This window comes from Triticum aestivum, chromosome 3B (assembly GCF_018294505.1).
Source record: "Triticum aestivum cultivar Chinese Spring chromosome 3B, IWGSC CS RefSeq v2.1, whole genome shotgun sequence".
Taxonomy (NCBI): Eukaryota; Viridiplantae; Streptophyta; class Magnoliopsida; order Poales; family Poaceae; genus Triticum; species Triticum aestivum.
The window spans coordinates 486,640,944-486,661,682 of record NC_057801.1 but is presented as its reverse complement, the minus strand read 5'-3'; the positions used below and the strand labels follow the sequence as shown (position 1 = coordinate 486,661,682).

Sequence of the window (20,739 nt, the reverse complement as noted above, 5' to 3'; positions counted from 1 at the left end):
CCATCTAGCTACTAGCTATGGACCCGTAGGTTTGTGGTAAACTACTCACACTTCATCGGAAGGGCAATAGGGTTGATTTAGAAGCCCTCCGTGATCGAATCCCCCCCCCCCCCGGCAGGGTGCCGAAAAAGGTCGCTAGATGGGATCTCATGGGTACAGAAGGTTGCGACGGTGGAAAAGTGTTTTCGTGGATGCCTCTAGTGGTTTGGGGGTATATGGAAATATATAGGTGAAAGAATTAGGTTAGGAGGTGCACGTGGGACCCACAAGGGTGGGGGGGCACAAGGATGGAGGGCGCGCCGAAACTTAAAAACAGGGGAAAACAAGAACAGACACTGGGCTCTAGGTTGATAGGTTAGTCACAAAAATAATATAAAATAGCATATTAATGCATATAAAACATCCAAAACAGATAATATAATAACATGGAACAATAAAAAATTATAGATACGTTGGAGACGTATCAATGGACGTATCAGCGGTTCGCATATTACCGTGTTATTTTCACATAAGTTAACAGGGGGTATGTTTTTCAACAACTTTGTTTCCCTTTGGTTAAAGTTATCGCGGTGTTTGTATGTAAGTTATTGGGTATGCGGCTCGTATATTACCATTGTATTTTCACATAAGTTACCGGGGGTGCTTTCAATGACTTTTCCCCTCGGTCAAAAGTTACTGCGGTGTTTCTATGTCGGTTGTCGGGTATGCAGTTCATATTTTACCGTACTATTTTCACATAAGTTATCCGGGGTGTGTGTTTTTTGATAACTTTTCCCCTCCTTTGTCAAAGTTACTGCGGTGTTTATTCGTAAGTTATCGGATATGCGGTTTGTATATTACCATGTTATTTTCACATAAATTACCGGGGTAATGTTTCTCAACAACTACTTTTATCCCTTGGTCAAAGTTGACACGGTGTTTGTACGTAAGTTATCGGGTCTGCAAGATGTATATTAGCTTACTATTTCCACATAGGTTAGCGAGTTTTTTTTTGATATGTAAGTTATCGATTATGTGATGCTTATCTTATCATGTTATTGGAACAGAAATTACCGAGGGTATGTTCAAACAAAAAAATCAGGCCAAAGGTTAATATGGTGTTTTGTAGGTAGGTATTTGTTGCTTAAAAACCATGTTATTTGTAAATACCGGGTATGATTCAACAACCTTTTTTTTCCCGGATCAAAGTTACCATTATGTTTTGGGTGTAGGTTATTCAGTCTGCAATGCATATATTATCATGTTATTTACACATAAGTTATTAGGAATATGTTTGCAATAACTTTTTCCCGTGTCAACAGACTACCACGGTGTTTACACATAAGCCGCTCTGCTCGTACCCCACACGCGCGCCTATGTGGCCTTTATATTTCGCAGTATAGAATCATTCTAAACTCTGAACATTTTTCACAATATTGATCAATGTTCATAATGAGGGGTCTGGGATCAATGGATTTCCAAGTATGAATTTCAGAGTTCAGAATGAGGGCTCTAAGGTTTCTGACTTTACTCGGAGCTGGAGGGGATTTGAGGATTGCCTTCCATTCATTTGGAGTCCTAGTAAAAAAAAGAGCACCTGTTGCTGGCTCATTGGCCAGAGGCATCAAATGCCGAGTGAACATTGCCCAATCACATCACACGTGATCTTGGCGAGAAGCTCTGAGTGTAGCCTCCCTATCTCCTCGTTGTTGAAGACGAGTTCTTCGTGCTCGAAGTTGGTCGGCACGTAGACCTTCAGTGCGGTGGAGGGAGTTGCTACTTCCCTGGACGGAAGAATAATTACGCATGCCTGCTACCTCGGGTTGCCACATCAAACCTGCCTCACTGGTGTTCTTTGCCATCCTCAAGCCGGTCATCCGCGAAGCCTTCACAACAGCTCTTCCATAGGGTGTCATCTCCGTGGGGCTGCCCTAGACTCGACAGCCGCAGGTGTGCTTTGCGCGGTTGCAGATGAACATGCCGAAGGCAGGACGACGACGCTCCAGGGAAGGGGCGTATGGACGGTGGGAGGTAGTGAACGGGTGGATTGCGGATCTAGTTCGCGACGAGCGAAATTAGCGCGGTGGGTCAACGCCTAACTGCCCATCACATATCGCCAGTGCAGGTGTGTGATCCGGATCGAAGGGCTCAGGTGTCGTTGGGTCGTTTTGCAAAAAACTATTTGATGTGCCACTTACATTTCTCGTTTACAAAATTTAAATTTAAATGGGATGCCACAAAAGAGAAAGAAAACCCAAATTTAAACTTCAATCAATCAAACAAATATACAAACACGACACGAGCATGCAGCAGCGGCTGCACCAACCAATCTGAGCCGCACGTGCCAAGTGCAGACGCCGTCTCTTCTGTCTCGTCTCTCGTGCTTGCGAGGCTGTGACCTGCGAGGCAGCCCAGACCCCGGCGCAAATCGCAACCTTATTTTTCCTCTCTCCCCTCCCTCTCGCCTCGCCCCCCAAGCCGCGATCGAGGAGGCGAAACTAATATCCGCACCAGGAATCAAGAGGGGATCGACCTCCCCCCAATCCGCGCCTCCGCCCTGAGTCCCCTGCCGCCGGTTCGCCGCCGCCGCCGCCCCCCGAGCCCCCGATGGATTTGGATCTGTGGATCTCCAAGGTCAAGGAGGGCCAGCACCTCGCCGAGCACGAGCTCCAGACCCTCTGCGAATACGTGAGCTTCCTCCCCCCCTATTTATTTATCACTTACGCTAGGGTTTTGTTCGCGCGGCGTTGTGGCGAGCGTGTGCGATGCGGCGTGGCCGTGTTAGGGTTCTTATCAGCAGTAGCAGGTAGACGGGCAAAATTAGTCGCTTTTGCTGCTCGCCAAGAGACTTGAGTGAACCGTGGGTGTATCTGTGTGCCTAGTGTGTAACAGAGGTGTATTTCACTGATCATCCAGGTTAAGGAGATTCTCATCGAGGAGTCGAACGTGCAGCCAGTCAACAGCCCGGTCACAGTGTGCGGCGACATCCATGGGCAGTTCCATGACCTTATGAAGCTCTTTGCCACCGGAGGACATGTGCCTGAGACCAACTATATTTTCATGGTCTGGCTTCCCCAGCCCTTCTATTGTTTACCGTGACTGGTTTAGATAGCCTCTGATGTTCTTGTGTTGCTGAATTGAGCTCTGATTGACTCGTAGGGTGATTTTGTCGACCGCGGCTTCAACAGTCTCGAGGTTTTCACCATCCTTTTGCTACTAAAAGCAAGGTATTTGGTTAGTTTTCTCTTTGCAGATAATGAATCGTCCTTTTGTTTGTTCCAAAGCTTTGAACTTTATAGCGCGTAGCTGCGACAACAGCATCTTCACTGTTTTGTGAGTATAAACTTAATTACCATATCACCGTACCTTTTTTTCAAACAATAATACTACATGATAGTGATACACGAATAACCAGATCATGAGTAGGTCACCCCGAAAAGGCAAAAAAGGATTGTCAGTAGGCATTCCTTAGATGGAATTAAGCTGTTGAATGGTAATGTCTGATTGCTGCTTGATAGTATGTCAAATCCTGTTGTCTCTTCATAACTGACTTTTCCCCTTGTATTTGCTGGATAATACCACGAGTAACCTATGGGGTCGATGGGGTTGATTTAGCTTATTTTTCTTGATGAAACTAGAAGTGTGTAATCTTTGATGGTTCTTGTACAATCATACAAAGATCAGGAGTTGAGCCGAGTTAGACTGGGATGACCTTGCACTGCACAATCCAACTGTGGATTGAACTGCAATTTGGAAGCTGCCAGCTGAAATTTGAAGTTGAAACACGTCTATATTTTTACTATTTGAACATAGGGCTGTCAACGACTGAGTTTGAGCGAATACACCCACGCTTTCCTCGAGCTCGATTTGCATCTCAAGCAATTTGGTGAGCGGGAGCTTCTGCTCACCTCATGAACACAGGGATGAGCTCAAGCTCAACCGGTTGAAGGCTCGACAAGCTCGCAAAGCTTGTTAACATTTTTTAATTGAAAGTCCGGCCAGTGCATCTTATCAGGCTGCAAAAAGCTTCGTTGTCTCAGGAGGATAGGCCCGTGAGATGTCCAGACTTGTGTATAGTGAAATGGATCAATGAGTTGCTGTCATGGATTAGAAAATTGTCAGCCAAGAGAAGGAAGAGGGGCAGGTCTAGGATGATGCTCGGGTCCTGTAGTTATTTTCTTCGAAAATGAGCTAGGTTGTGTTGCTCTACCAAGCTTTAGCGAACTGTTCGATCTGGAGCTTGTAGGGCTCATGCGCTTGAGACTGGGCTTGTGCTTGTCTTACTTAGCTCTCGAGCGGAGCTTTATTCAAGCCCGAACAGTTTGGACAGCCTTACTTAAACTGCAAGACTGAAAATAAAGATTGCCTCTCACCATTTTTTGTGATGAACTGCTAAAAAGCACGGATACGGCGACACGCATACGGGGACACGAGATACAGCATTTTCCAAAAACAACCCATCGGGGACACGGCAAGTATATATAAAAATAAATAAAAATATGCCATGTAATATAGAGTTAAACACAAAAAAATGAGAAAGAGATAATGCCCCATTTGTTGTCTCCTGTTTCAAGTGCTTGATTGATCGTCCAGAGTTCCAGACCAGATCCACGTCATTGCAACTTGCAAAACACATCAAACAATAGTCTAGTAACAACAACAACAACGACAAAGCCTTTAGTCCCAAACAAGTTGGGGTAGGCTAGAGGTGAAACCCATAAGATCTCGCGACCAACTCTGGGCTCTGGCACCATGGATAGCAATCTTCCATGCACCCCTGTCCATAGCTAGTTCTTTGGTGATCTTTCGGGTTTCATCTCCACAAGAGTGGCTGAGTTTTTACGTTGGCTCGCCAAGCCTATCACAACCCTCCTCCTTTACCTGGGCTTGGGACCGGCTATGTTGAGACAACATAGGCGGAGTTAAAACAATAGTCTAGTATTAGTGTCATAATAATCTGAAGTGGTACTGGTACTTGACGAACAGCAAAGAAGTTTGCTTACCCAATCTGCACTGCTAGCTCCCAATAGCATTATGGTTTGGCAATCCCTAACATGAAGCACCAAGCATTGAATCAACAGTTCAAGCAGCAGCAGCACTAAGCAAGCAGCAGAAGCACTAATAAGCAAGCAGCAGCAGCACATGAATAGCTTAGGGAAGCTACTGGCGAGCAGCAACAGCATGGGCATGGCGGACAGGGGAAGTAAGCAGCAGCAGCTCAACAACAAATCAATTCGAATAGATGAAGAAGGGCGAGGTTACCTGCTCCAGCTTGGTTGCCGTTGGGGGAGAGGCTGCTACACTTGTGGGCGGGAGCGGTCGAGTCCAGGCAGCGGCGGCAACTCCATACGGCGGCGGCGAGTCCAGGAGGTGGGGAACCCTATTTTGTGGCATCGACTGGTCCAGGAGCTTTCCCAGCTCACCCTTTTGTGGTGCCTGTGGATGCGACCTGCAAAAAGAAGGGTGGGCCGAGGCATAGTAGTTGGGCCTCCCGAGTCCCACACGTGTCCCCATTGTGTCCCAGCCGTGTCCTCCTAATTCGTGTTACAGGAAATACGGCGGGACACGCGTGTCCGGCTGTGTCTTGGCGTGTCCCCGTGTCCAGCCGTATCAGCACGGTGATTCGGCAAGTTTGGCCGTGTCCGTGCTTTATAGATGAACTGTATCAGTCTTAATTAGTGAAACAATGACCACACCTGTTAGTGTTGGTTGCTTCTTTTCAGTAAGAATTCTTACTGTATTACATTTTTCCTGAAGTGTCATCATATATGGCTAACTCTTGTCAATGTAATTTCCTACTACCAGGTATCCTGCCCACATAACCCTTCTGCGTGGGAACCATGAAAGTAGGCAGCTGACACAGGTATGTCCTGATATGGAGAATGGTATCTGTTATCCAGTTGAACATTTGGGATTTGAGATACTTCTGCTTCAATGAACTTTGTTGTAGTTCAATCTATAATCGCTCATGATTTTCATATTGTACTATCTCCTGTTGCCAAAAGATCTTGTAGTTAGTGAATTTACATTTGTTGCTTTCGCATTAAAATGCATTCTGCACTGAAAAGCAGTAGACGTTGATTGATTCTGGACGAAATGACAACACTTCCGATAAAGTTAAAACAATCCAGCTACTAAGCGATGATTTTACCTATGGTTCCATTTTCTCCATTTAAACCTTTATGATTCATACATACTTATACGATACATGAAAACCTACATTTCATGCTAATGATTCTGTTTGGCAAGTTGAACAGTCTCTCTTTCACATGGCATGTTAGGACTGTATAGTAATTGTGTACATAATTGCCTGGGCCCCTTGGAGGCATCGGAATCGTTGTTTTTCGATGTTGCTGCCCCAATGTGGCTGCTGCCTTGTTGCTTGCCGAAGAGGAGGCACAGCTTTGGGGAATGGCTGGGACTCGAGAGCTTTCCCTTGTGAGCGTCGCCCAGGGCTTTGGTTATCGTAGTCCTTTGTTCTTTTTCAGGCACGGGTGAGTATTGTAACCTATAAAACATATGAAATGTGTGTGTGTACTCAGGGTTTCTACCCTTTCGTCTTCTCTAACATAATGGCACATATCTCCTGCGTATTCGAGAAAAAACAATAATTACAGCTTGAACGCGTTGTACGGTACCACAAACAGGTCAATACGTTCATTCAGTACTTCTTTTATCATCCAGGCAAACTAATATAATGTTACTGATCTGTAGGTATATGGCTTCTATGATGAGTGCCAGAGGAAGTATGGGAATGCCAATGCATGGCGGTATTGCACCGATGTTTTTGATTACCTTACTCTTTCAGCAATCATTAATGGCACGGTAAGTTCCTCGTAGTTGATAATTTCTAGATTATGAATTCATACTTTGTGCTCAGTCGTACTAAATGATGTAGTGAAAATTCAGGTCCTTTGTGTTCACGGTGGTCTGTCTCCTGATGTACGTACTGTTGACCAGGTTAGTTGGACTTCTTTTCTTCCATAATTTTTTCTTAATATCATTCAGCCATTATGTTACTTATGGAACTTTGTTTGAATGAGATTTTTGACCCATCTTACTGTCTGTTTTACCTAACGAATATAGAAATATGTTGTGCTTGATTTACAGAATAAATTAGGTTTCCTGATTCATATAGACGTACCACACCTGGTTTATACAACTATTTAATGGCCTGGTTCCAGTTCTAAAGAAGTTCACACTGTTAGCTCTGTATATCTTTAATTTGATAAGCTGATAATCTGGATGTTTACCTTGCCGCTAGCCAGGGGCAGATCAGTGGCTGGTGCGTAAAAGCCCATTAGGTGGGTCTAGGTGGGTAATACTCCCTCCATCCCAAAATAACTGTCTAAACTCTGTACTAACTTTAGTACTAAGTTGTACTAAGCTTGAGATACTTATTTATTTTGGGACGGAGGGAGTAGGACAAAAGGGTGCCGCTGAATGCCTATGTAGCTCTGTTTTCGAGTCGTTCGACTAGTCGCGACTAGTCGACGACTAGTCGATGAGTCGCTGCTCCAGGTTCGACTCAAACTCTCGACTCGACTCCTGGCATGAGTCGAGCGACTCGAGCGACTAGTCTCGACTAGTCACGACTAGTCGCTCTTTCTGGGTCGAGCGACTCACTTAAATTGAGCCCAACTGTTATATGGGCCGGCCCATCTCCCCTGGAAACCTAGATCGATCATCCCCCACCCCCTCCCCCGATCGAACCCTCTCCAGCCGCCACCCCTGGTTGCCCCTGCTGCTGTTCTGCTCCTCCCCTCCTATGGTGTGCTCCTCCCCTCCTCCCCTGCTACTGTGCTCCTCCCCTCCCCTGGTTGTTGTTCCTGCTGTTGTGCTCCTCCCCTCCTCCCCTGGTTGATGTGGCTGCTGGTGTGCCCCTCCCCTTGTTGCTGCTGCTGCTGTTGAGCACTTGTGCTCCTCCCCTGGCTGCTGCTTAACTCAGGTCGACTCGTCGCCATGTCGACTCATCGACCATGAGTCTAGACTAGTCTAGACTAGTCTAGAGTCGCCCCCCCTGAGCGACTCGTCGACTCATCGACTCGAAAACATTGCTATGTAGCTACTTTCAGAACACGGAATATTCTGTAGAAGTTTTCAAGGAGCTAGTAAACAATTAGCATCCTTGAACATCTCAGGAAAATGGTGGACCCTTATCATCTGTCTTTTCAATAATTGTTTTATTACTGCTTTTTTTTGTTTCAGTTGATTCTGTTATACTTCTCTTTATTAGTTGATCCTTAGCATTTGCAGAGTTAGGCTCATTGATCTTAAGGATGCATGATTCTGAGGTTGATTTGTTCTTATGTGTTTACTGGTGTTCTCATGTAAGATATGAATGGTGTTGGTAGGCAATACAATGGAAGCAATAATCTGATTAAATATCACTTTGTCACCAGATAAGGACAATTGATCGGAATTGTGAAATTCCCCATGAAGGTCCTTTCTGTGATCTTATGTGGAGTGACCCTGAAGAGATAGAGACATGGGCTGTTAGTCCGCGTGGAGCAGGTTGGCTTTTTGGATCACGAGTAACAACAGAGGTGGGCATGGAATCTTTTCATTGAGGATCACCTTTTCATCATCTCTTAACAAATGTTGTTGATTTATTCTCTATGCAGTTCAACCATGTGAACAATCTTGACCTAGTTTGCCGGGCTCACCAGCTGGTCCAGGAAGGCTTGAAGTACATGTTTCAGGACAAGGGTCTTGTAACTGTGAGTGTCTGTTCACATGCCGCTAATTAGTCTAGATAACGATAGCATCTTTTTTCTTGGAAGTTACATGCTTGTTCAATAAAAAACCATGCTAACGATGCTGATATGCCTTGCACATATATATTTTTGCAGGTGTGGTCTGCACCTAATTATTGCTACAGATGTGGCAATGTTGCTTCTATACTAAGCTTCGACGAGAACATGGTATGTTAGCGCATCCGTGGAAGTGAGAGTATGGGATAATGCATACTGTTGATAATCATTTCAAGTAAATCTTCATCAAGTCTTTACTAATTAGTGTGCACTTATTCTTTGTCAGGACCGCGACGTCAAGTTCTTCACGGAGACAGAGGAGAACAACCAGATGCGTGGCCCAAGGACTGCCGTCCCGTATTTTCTCTGACTTCAGTTGTACAATTTTAGAAGTCGCTGTTTTAAGCTGTAAGGGTTAAAAGACGAACCGGAGGTGGTTATTGTTGTAGGGTTCAGATGATAGTCCAATCTGATGCGTTTTATTTCTCGCGCTTCTTTTAACCACATGTACAATAGATCCTTGGGAGCATCATTACTCCTGTATTCCTTCTATGACAGTGTCCAATTTTGTTTCTTTTTATTGTTTATTATTATTATTGTTATACATGTTGTACGGGCGCTATTTATATGTCACATATATGCATTTGGCAACATACAAATTTGGGTACGTGGCTTCGGCGTTTGTTTATGGATTTCACGGTAAGAAGATTCTTGTGTTGAACACATGCACTGAAGAGGTGCACATGAGTAGTATTTCTTTACTTGTGAAAAGAAGAAATACCGGTACATGTTGTGTCGAGCATCTGTACGATGGACCACTCTTTACTTTGCACTTAAAAAGGCAGGTATATGTTTTTCTTTAAAGATGAGAAGAGGTATATGTTCCGTCGAACATGTGGATGCTGATCACTCTTTATTCACACAGGCGTTCCGTCCTTTTTTATCTGCAATCAGGGACGGTCATTGGTGTGGTGAGGCTGTTAGTCTCGATCCAGCTTATCCCGATACCCCGAAGATAATGGTACGCAGGGCTTGTTTCCGCCACCGCCCACCGGCCGGCGTGGCCGCGATAAGGAAGAGATTTTGCCTCCGACGGCGCGCGCACCGGGGTCACGGTCACGGTCACCCCGTGGCATCGCACCACCAAGGTGACGCGCCTCCTTTTTGCAACCGTGGTGGGCGGGGAGAAGGTATATGCCTCCCCGCGGCCGAAAACAGTCGCCCACCCAGCCGATAGCCAAAGAATCTCGGGCGCATCTTGCACGCGCACACGGACGCGCCGAGCTAGCTTTGCTGTCGCGGGGTCGGCCCCCCGGCCGCGTCACCGCCACCCGGCAAGCCCGAGTCGACAGCGACGGCGCCTGCGTGTCCGCCTTCCGCAATTATTACCCTGGGTTCGCTGCCCGACGGAGCCTCTCTCCACTCACTCGTTTGCGCGTCTGGACGGGACGGCCGCCTCCTGCCTGCGGCCTCGGATCATCGACTCATCGTCGGAACCGGCATGACCTGGACTGGACCAGGGTGAGACGCTGACGAAGCGATGAGGCTCGTCTCGTACCGCTCAAGTAAATAAAGAGTGTTCTGTAAAAAAAAGGGGTAAATAAAGAGTGAACTGGGTGCACGATGCATGCCATGTCGCGTCGTGCCCGCGTATCAAGACAACTCGTGGTACACCCTGCTCCAAAGTTTTTTCTAGGTTGGTAGGCGAAGCATCTACAACCCCGGCCTCCTCAAACATCCGCGAGCGCGTCCTGCCGGTGACCGGACAGCAGAGTGAAGGAAAAGAATGACCGAACCGAACTCCTTATGTCATCGCTATATGTCCACATTGTCAGCGGACCCTATATTGAGATCAAATGTAAGGACTATATGAGGTCTTCTAGACGCCCGGTAAGTCCGCCATGTAGGACGTGACCCACTCCAAACCATTTTTTCTCTATCTTTTCTTTCTTTCTCTCCATCTTCATCAGTCACATGCAAGTGACCGGAATATAAGAAGAAAAATGTGAAATATGGCTGCATGAACGCATAAATAGAAGCTTAAAGCAGACATGGCCGGACGTGTCCACGATGGTTTAGAGGATCGGATTTCTTAAGTGCGCCTTTTTTTTGAGGGAAGGCCATCATGGCTGGCTTTATTGATTTCAAATAGGAATTACATCGTCTATGAGTTTGGAAACCAGACAAGTCGGGGGCTCATAAGTCCATGAACTACAAATCTTATTACAAAAACAGTAACTAGCTAGCACATGCGCCGCTTGATTCGAAGAACGAGCACAATGTTTAAAGATAACCTTCCCAATTGATAAAGACACGTCAACGCATTCCGCAAATACTGCTGCAGCCAAATCCCACCATTCTGTCTGTCCCGAGCAATAGTCAATAACAATTGAAGAATCTGACTCTGCCTCCACCCTGTTGAATCCTAATGAGCTTGCAAAGATCAATCCATCTCTCATCGCCATAGCTTCCGAGGTTACTACATCAGATGCATACTGAATATATTTGCACTGAGCTGCCAAAAAATTACCCTTCTCATCTCTAAGGATTGACGCCGATGCTCCAGCACCCTCATCCGCATAGAAGGAGGCATCTACATTTAACTTAACAAAATTTGAACTGGGTTTCAACCATCTTTGTTCATTTGTCACCCTGTTCTTCTCATTTGCTTGATGAAAATGGTTCGCAATTGCTAGGACAGACATAGGCCATCTCATTGGCGGGGTTGTTGCTCCATCATGAGTGTGTTGGCGACGAGTCCACCAGAGGTATCAACTACCAACAACAAGAATTTGTTTAATATCCAAGTCCGGCTTCATTGGAACTGGCTTATCCTCTGCCAACAGTAAATGCTTCAATATTACCGAACCGGAGCGATCCACCGTTGCAGCTCCGTCAATAATTTCCAATATGCCCAGGCCTCTCCAAAGTTCTCTGGCGGTGAAACATTCAAAAAGAAGATATTTTATATCCTCAGCAGCTCCATGACAAATCGGACAAGACCATCCGATCCCACATGCCTGTTCATCAGTATGGATTTTAGAGGGATGATTCCATGAAGAGCACGCCAGCAAAATATCGAAACTTTACGTGGTATATTTAGTTTTCAGAGTCTAGTCCACGCTGCTGGAGCTTGGGATTGCCTTGGGCGTTCAACCATGTTTGTGTGTGTCCCAAAAGTGCGGCTGTTGATTCCCTGATGCTCCAAAACTAGGATTGGATTCGGAGGGGGCACCTTTCGGCAGGCTGCTGTTTTTTTTAACACTGACCTCCTCATCGTCCAGGTGGGGATAGCAGCACAAAGTTATTTTGTTAACTGCTCGCCGTGTCAGACACCCCCTTGGTTGTTTAATACCACTAGTAATTACAGTGGCCTCTCACCGAAAGAGAGAATTAAGACGTTGTTTAATAATGGCTCGCATGTTTGACTCTTAACTGACGAACTGCAACGGATCATTTTTCCTGAACAGTGCTGGTAGCAGCAGTTCGTGCCGACTCGGAATTTTCACCAGCTTTCCATGAGATAAATCCTGTGACACCATACCACTACCAGTGTTTTTAGGGCTGACAGTGATGGGAGAGGTAAGGATACAGTAATGCGGCTTTATTTTTGGCGCAACCATCAAAGCAATAAATCATCTAGACAAGGCAATGTGGTGCCGAATGTGCACTGGGCAGCAACCTTTGCTTCTTTGCCGAAATTTCTGGCTGATCATCGTCGTGAGCTAACCACGAACCGACGGCGAGAATCATCAAAAGGAAAGGAAACGAGAAAGAGAGAGGCCGGACAGATCGAAACGGCGCATCCTACTTGGCAGATCACAGCAAAACTGGACTGGAGAAAAATCAATCAGCCTAACTAACAAACTCGCTACCTATCTCCTCCGATCCTCCCGCGGGGGCGGTTGCCGCGGGGACGCCGGCGATCCGGCCCCGCCGTCCTCGTCCGCCATTGTCCGCACCCGCCCCTGCCGGAGGTCCCCGAGCTCGGCGTCGGAGAAGGACGAGGACCCTCCGGGCGCGAGGCGCCGCGCCGGCCGCCGCCGCCGCCTCAGCCGCCAGCACCGGCGCGCGGCGCGGACGGGCGCGCGCGCCACGCAGCAGAGCACGGCCACCGGCAGGCACGCGCAGAAGACGCAGCACGAGACGGCACACTCCGCCAGCGCCCCGTCCTTCCCGGCGTCCTCGCGGGGCGCGGCCGGCGAGGCGTCGCGGCTCCGCGCGCCGTCCTCGCCGCCCCACCGCTTCCCGGCGCCGGCGTCCGGCTTCTTGCGCGGGCCGCCGGCGTCCGGCTCCTGCTCGGCGGCGGCCATTCCGTTTCGGCCGCTGCTTTCCCTTGTCCTTGGCTCGTGGGTTTCGTGCGAGAGATTCGAACGGGACGCGTGGGGGTGGGGGTGGTGGGGGGCACGGGCAGGTCGTGGGAGGGAGGAAACTCTCTCTCCCTCTCTCTCAAGAAACCTGTCTTGCTACCTCGGATCTAAGTTGTGGTGCTCACGAAAGCGTCTCGTGTGGTTTCCTCTCTCTTTTCGCCGTCGCTGTTGGTTACTGGTAGGAGATAAAACAAATCAAAAGGAAGCTAAGCTGGGGTAGCCACTGAGCCGACCTGGAGTCATTTCATCGATTAGGATCTTAATATAATCTTAACAGATTGATTAAAGTGTTGTTACGGGTCTGGGTCTTTTCTATTTAAATTTGCGAACCGAAAGATGGTTAAGTGGGACGGGACCGCTGTTGGCAAAGCATCACACTCGCAAGATCTCCTTTCTTGATCAAGCAAAACTGACGGTGTGGTAGTGCTCGGGATATTTTGTCTGGTAGGGCGTGCTAATCAGTCAGCCACTAAGGAACTTGGTCAAAACGCTCTAATCCGTCCAGGTGTACACATTAGCGATCGATTATTTTGGGACTGTGCTTTGTGGGACTGGAGGACGTAGCCGCACGGTGGGCGCCGGGCAGGGCACGAGACGGGAGTAGGGTGTGGCCCGCGGTGCCCGGCACGAGGCTGTTCGCCCAGCCACCGGCGTCTCTGTCGACAATGCTGGACTGGTGGTGGCCGGCGCTCGCTTTTTATTTAGTCACTGTCATTGTCATGGAGTACCAGGGTCAGGGCCCTCCTACCTTTCGCTTCTCCTTAGCTGCACTGCTTCAGCGACGGCAGCATTAGCAATGAATGAATGGCCAAAGTACAGCACGGCACGAAAAACCTAATTGCCCGGCATCACAATGACTACAGCCGCACAAAGGAAACTACGATAATCTTCAAAATACGCCATGATTTGATACGACAAGCAACCATGTACGTGTACGAGTGATGACACGATACGATGAGAGCATCTCCCACCGCAACCCGCAATTTTTTCCCTCATCCGTCTGCGGACATGGGGAGGGGGGGGGGGGGGGATTAGTCCGTAGACATGGATGCGGAAGGACGCCATCCAACGATAGCCGCATACATTTCAAACTCTTTTTTAACAAACCGGATGATATTCGTGCAAACAAGGCATGATTTCAAATAAACATGACGGATTTCATACAAACCGGATGAAAACGGTTACATTTTGGACATATTTCAACTAAAAAGCTAAAACTATGTACACGTACAATCGCGCGGAGCTCCAGTCCCACGACATGGGTACTTTACACTAGTCTACGGCCGGCCTCGGCTTGTCTTCCCCATGTCCGGCAGCCCGCTAACCGGATTGCTGGGAGCCTCGTAGGCATATTCTTCCCCGTATCTTCCCTATGTCCCGTTGCGCCGTTCATCAGAGCGGCAAAGAGGATGCTTCAGCCGGAGGGGAAGGGTGCTTCAGTGGAGCTCAAGCGGGTGCCCAGGATGGTGTGAGATAAAGAAGAACCGGCCAGGTCACCAGCGGTGGCCTTTCTGGGACCGAAGCGACGGCGACCTCCCGTGTTCTATTTCTCCTCGATGATGGTGGTGGACGCAGACATGCTGGACACCATCTCGTCGACATCTGCATAGCCGGCTTCTTTCTCGCCTACATGGCGTTGCTACGCGTGCGTCGACGATGGATGACATGGTCACAGGCACTGGAGGCGACGATGTCTGTGCCGCCATGCTCCCCGCCGTGCCGGCCTGGAGCGGCGAGTTGCTGAACCACACGTTGGCTTGGAGCGGCAACTTGCTCCATCGGGCTAGGCGAGGGAGGTGGAGCAGCGAGGTGCCTCACTCGTACCCGCCCGACTCGATGAGCCACTCAGCCGGCTTTTATGCCAGAGATCTGCTCTTCCGGCTCGTCGGATGCCATCGGAAAATTGGAGAAAATGGTGGAAGGAGGAGATGGAGAGCGGGGGAGTGGTGCGATTCTTGCCCGATGTCTGGCCTGGTTTATATAGAGGGTGGATGGGAGGAGCCTGCTCGGCGTTGTGTTTAATGCCGCCCCGCTCGTAAACGGACATGTTGCCAGAGTAGGTTTCTCGGCTTCCTCGCGGGTCTAATGGAGGCGTTTGAATGCTGCGAGGAGGCGTGTTTAGCCGGGCATGCAGCGGGCGGCGTCCTCGGCCGGTGCCACTTCAATGGTGAAGACAATGAGGGGTCGCGTCCGCTCTGAGCCGCCTTCAATGTGGAGTGGCATGAATGCGGGCAGCTGGCGCGGGGCGAGAAGCACGCGCGAGAGGGAGGGTTGGATGTGCCAGGGCGGTCAAAAGCGGGCGTGACACCGGTCCGGACTCCCGCAAACCTCTCCGGTTTGCAGGAGAAAACATGTCCGGACTACTGGAATTTGGTCTATTTCGGGCCAGCTTAATAGACATTTCAGAAATTCCTAGTAAATCCTAGAGGCCCACTTAGCCCATTCGTACAAGGCAAGAGGTGGGACTAAATTTTAGACCCACGTTGCTAGTTTGGTAGGAGTTGGACCTCCTTATAAGGGAGGTTGTTTCCCCACATGTATGATCATGAGAACAAGAAAGACATTCACACGCGCTCCTCCTCCGCCGCTCGCCACGCCACGCCACGGCGCACCGCGGGTTGCGGGAATGAGCCGAGCCGTTGTCTAAATTTTTGCTATAGTGGAGTTCAAATGCGAATGGTGCATCCCTTCGGCTGTTGAGCTTCATTTCGCCTCCCGTCCCTGCCCATTCGCCTCCCTCTCCTGTGCGTATAAAAGAGAGATCGCTCCTCTCCAGAGAGACAACAGAGCAACATCTCCCTCACGCCACCAAGTTCCTGAGCACTGAGCTACTGCTACGATCTTTTCCATCCCGGCTTGTGGTGTGCACCGCAGGTCGGGATAGTAGGCCACCGAAACCCCACCTCTTTGAGTCCTGTACGAGAGAAGGGTGATAAGGTTTTGGGGAGCGCTGAGCGCCACTACTGACATGTTCATCACGGACACCCCGGACACCGGCGACCACTTCCCCGACGTTGATGACCTCTTCGACGATATGGGTGACAACGTCAACGTCAACGCTACTGCCGCAGCACAGTACCTGTTAATGTTTTTTTGTTCAAGATCCCGCTACAGTTTCCTCTTCTAGTATCTTTTCTAGATATGTTCTGTTCTAGTTCACATGTGTTCATGCTATTTGCCTTCTCTCTTTTAGATTGCATGACTTGTTTCATTTCTACTTTAATAGTCATGTTTTATCTTGTATTTCTGTGGATTAAATCACATGGTAAATTGCTCATATTTCCAACAATCCAAAAACCTTATTATAGGCAATTTACCCTGAGTGGTTTTGCTGCTTCCATGAGGCCTCCTATGTTTGAGGGTGTGCACTATAAGAGGTGGCGTGTGAGAGCCATTCTATGGTTTCAAACCATGAGCTGCTATGACGCCACTCTTGGCAAACTTGAAGGAGCTCTTGATCCTCAACAGGAACAAGCTTTTCAGAAAACTAATACCTTGTTTAAGGCTGCTCTCTTGAGTGTTCCTGGCGAGAACACTGTTGATGCTTATGCGTCAATTGATAATGGAAAAGATATGTGGGACGCACTTGAGGCCAAGTTTGGGGTCTCGGATGCTGGCACTGAGCTGTATATCATGGAACAATTCTATGACTACAGGATGACTGATGAGCGCTCCGTGGTTGAGCAAGTTCACGAGATACAGTCATTTGCTAGAGAACTTGAGCACTTCAATTGTATGCTACCGGACAAGTTTGTTGCCGGTGGCATCATCACTAAACTTTCTCTCTTGTGGAGGAACTTTGCTACCTCTCTGAAACACAAGAGACAAGAGTTTTTTGTTTCGGACCTCAGTGGTACCCTTGATGTCGAAGAAAAGGCGAGAGCAAAAGATACACATGCTCGAGGTATGGTTCTAGTGCCAATTGAAGGAAATATGCCCTAGAGGCAATAATAAAGTTGTTATTTTATATTTCCTTATTCATGATAAATGTTTATTTTTCATGCTAGAATTGTATTAACCGGAAACTTGATACATGTGTGAATACATAGACAAAACATCGTGTCCCTAGTAAGCCTCTACTAGACTAGCTCGTTGATCAAAGATGGTTAAGTTTCCTAGCCATGGACATGTGTTGTTATTTGATGAACGAGATCACATCATTAGGAGAATGATGCGATGGACAAGACCCATTCGTTAGCTTAGCGTAATGATTGTTCAGTTTTATTGCTACTGCTTTCTTCATTCCTCCGACTATGAGAATATGCAACTCCCGAACACCGGAGGAATGCCTCGTGTGCTATCAAATGTCACAACGTAACTGGGTGATTATAAATATGCTCTATAGGTATCTCCGAAGGTGTTTGTTGGGTTGGCATAGATCGAGATTAGGATTTGTCACTCCGAGTATCAGAGAGGTATCTCTAGGCCCTCTCGGTAATGCACATCATATGAAGCCTTGCAAGCAATGTGACTAATGAGTTAGTTGCGGGATGATGCATTATGAAACGAGTAAAGATACTTGCGGTAACGAGATTGAACTAGGTATGAAGATACCGACGGTCGAATATCGGGCAAGTAACATACCGATGACAAAGGGAATAACGTATGTTGACACTGCGGTTCGACCGATAAAGATCTTTATAGAATATGTGGGAACCAATATGAGCATCTAGGTTCCGCTATTGGTTATTGACCGGAGAGGTGTCTCGGTCATGTCTACATAGTTCTCGAACCCATAGGGTCCGCATGCTTAACGTTCGATGACGATATGCATTATATGAGTTATGTGTTTTGGTGACCGAAGGTTGTTCGGAGTCCCGGATGAGATCATGGACATGACGAGGAGTCTCGAAATAGTCGAGAGGTAAAGATTGATATATTGGAAGATAGTATTCGGACACCGGAAGTGTTCCGGAATGTATCGGGTACATATCAGAGTACCGGAGGGGTTACCGGAATCCCCGGGGAAAGATATGGACCATATGGGCCATAGGAGGGAGGCACACCAGCCCACAAAGGGGTGGCGCGCCCCCCACCAGGGAGGAGTCCAACTTGGAGAAGGGGAGGGGGCGGTGCCCCCCTTTCCTTCCCCCTCTCCCTCTCCTTCCCCCTTTCCCCCTCCGGTAAAAGGAAGCGCGGGGGGGGGGGGGGCGAATCCTACTAGGACCCCAAGTAGGACTCCTCCTACTTGGGGCGCGCCTAGTGCCGGCCTCCTCTCCCTCCCTCATTTATATACGAGGGGGGGGGGTGGAGGGCGCGCCTAGAACACATATCAATTGTTCCAAGCCGTGTGCGGTGCCCCCTCCATAGTTTACACCTCCGGTCATATTCTTGCAATGCTTAGGCGAAGCCATGCGCGGATCACATCACCATCACCATCATCACGCCGTCGTGCTAACGAAACTCATCTACATCCTTGACCCTATGCTGGATCATGATCTCAAGGGACGTCATTGAAGGAAATATGTCGTAGAGGCAATAATAAAGTTATTATTTATTTCATTATTTCATGATAAATGTTTATTATTCATGCTAGAATTGTATTAACCGGAAACATAATACATGTGTGAATACATAGACAAACATAGTGTCACTAGTATGCCTCTACTTGACTAGCTTGTTAATCAAAGATGGTTAGGTTTCCTAACCATAGACACGAGTTGTCATTTGATTAACGGGATCACATCATTAGGAGAATGATGTGATTGACTTGACCCATTCCGTTAGCTTAGCACTTGATCGTTTAGTATGTTGCTATTGCTTTCTTCATGACTTATACATGTTCCTATGACTATGAGATTATGCAACTCCTGTTTACCGGAGGAACACTTTGTGTGCTACCAAACGTCACAACGTAACTGGGTGATTATAAAGGAGCTCTACAGGTGTCTCCGAAGGTATATGTTGAGTTGGCGTATTTCGAGATTAGGATTTGTCACTACGATTGTCGGAGAGGTATCTCTGGGCCCTCTCGGTAGTGCACATTACTATAAGCCTTGCAAGCAATGTGACTAATGAGTTAGTTACGGGATGATGTATTAAGGAATGAGTAAAGAGACTTGCCGGTAACGAGATTAAACTAGGTATGATGATACCGACGATCGAATCTTGGGCAAGTAACATACCGATGACAAAGGGAACAACGTATGTTGTTATGCGGTTCGACCGATAAAGATCTTCGTAGAATATGTAGGAGCCAATATGGGCATCCAGGTTCCGCTATTGGTTATTGACCAGAGAGATGTCTCGGTCATGTCTACATAGTTCTTGAACCCGTAGGGTCCGCACGCTTAACGTTCGTTGACAATATAGTATTATATGAGTTATGTATGTTGGTGACCGAATGTTGTTCGGAGTCCCGGATATGATCACGGACATGACGAGGAACTCCGGAATGGTTCGGAGATAAAGATTGATATATGGGATAATAGTGTTTGGTCTCTAGAAGGGTTCCGGAATTCACCGGAAGAGGTTCCGGATGCTTCCCGAAATGTTTGGGTACAAGAACACTTTATTTGGGCCAAAGGGGAAAGCCCACAAGGTTTTTGGAAAGCGCAAAATAAAGTTTTGCGGAGTCCAGGGGCCAGACGCCAGGGTCCCTGGCGTCTGGGTCCAGACGCCGGGAACCCCGGCGTCTGGTCCTGGAGTCCGAGAAGGACTCTTGCCTTTCGGGTGAAATCGACTTTGTGGAGGCTTTTACTCCAAGTTTCGACCCCAAGGCTCAACATATAAATAGAGGGACCGGGCTAGCACCAAAGACACATCAAAAAACACCAAGCCGTGTGCCGGCAACCCCGTCCCCTCTAGTTTATCCTCCGTCATAGTTTCCGTAGTGCTTAGGTGAAGCCCTACGGAGATTGTTCTTCACCAACACCGTTATCACGCCATCGTGCTGCCAGAACTCATCTACTACTTCGCCCATCTTGCTGGATCAATAAGGCGAGGACGTAATCGAGCTGAACATGTGCTAAACGCGGAGGTGCCGTACGTTCGATACTTGATCGGGGCGGATCGTGAAGGTGTACGACTACATCAACAACATTGATAAACGCTTCCGCTTAGCGATCTTCAAGGGTATGAAGATACACTCCCCCTCTCGTTGCTATGCATCACCATGATCTTGTGTGTACGTAGGAAATTTTTGAAATTACTACGTTCCCCAACAGTGGCATCCGAGCCAGGTTTATCGTAGATGTTATATGCACGAGTAGAACACAAGTGAGTTGTGGGCGATACAAGTCATACTGCTTACCAGCATGTCATACTTTGGTTCGGCGGTATTGTTGGATGAAGCGGACCGGACCGACATTACGCGTACGCTTACGCGAGACTGGTTCTACTGACGTGCTTTGCACACAGGTGGCTGGCGGGTGTCAGTTTCTGCAACTTTAGTTGAACCGAGTGTGGCTACACCCGGTCCTTGCGAAGGTTAAAACAACACTAACTTGACGAAATATCGTTGTGGTTTTGATGCGTAGGTAAGAACGGTTCTTGCTCAACCCATAGCAGCCACGTAAAACTTGCAACAACAAAGTAGAGGATGTCTAACTTGTTTTTGCAGGGCATGTTGTGATGTGATATGGTCAAGACATGATGCTAAATTTTATTGTATGAGATGATCATGTTTTGTAACAGTG

The 20,739-nt window shown here is 47.9% G+C and overlaps 1 protein-coding gene across 1 annotated transcript; it reads left to right on the top strand.

Annotated features, from left to right (window-relative positions):
* Positions 1-2,356: 2,356 nt before the first annotated feature.
* Positions 2,357-9,306, top strand: LOC123070513 (phytochrome-associated serine/threonine-protein phosphatase). The gene is made up of 10 exons (XM_044493755.1): positions 2,357-2,667; positions 2,896-3,042; positions 3,139-3,206; positions 5,785-5,842; positions 6,694-6,804; positions 6,889-6,939; positions 8,382-8,525; positions 8,604-8,699; positions 8,832-8,903; positions 9,019-9,306. Exons 1-10 carry the CDS (start codon positions 2,587-2,589, stop codon positions 9,100-9,102), a joined length of 912 nt encoding a protein of 303 aa, XP_044349690.1. The 5' UTR covers positions 2,357-2,586; the 3' UTR covers positions 9,103-9,306.
* Positions 9,307-20,739: the final 11,433 nt, after the last annotated feature.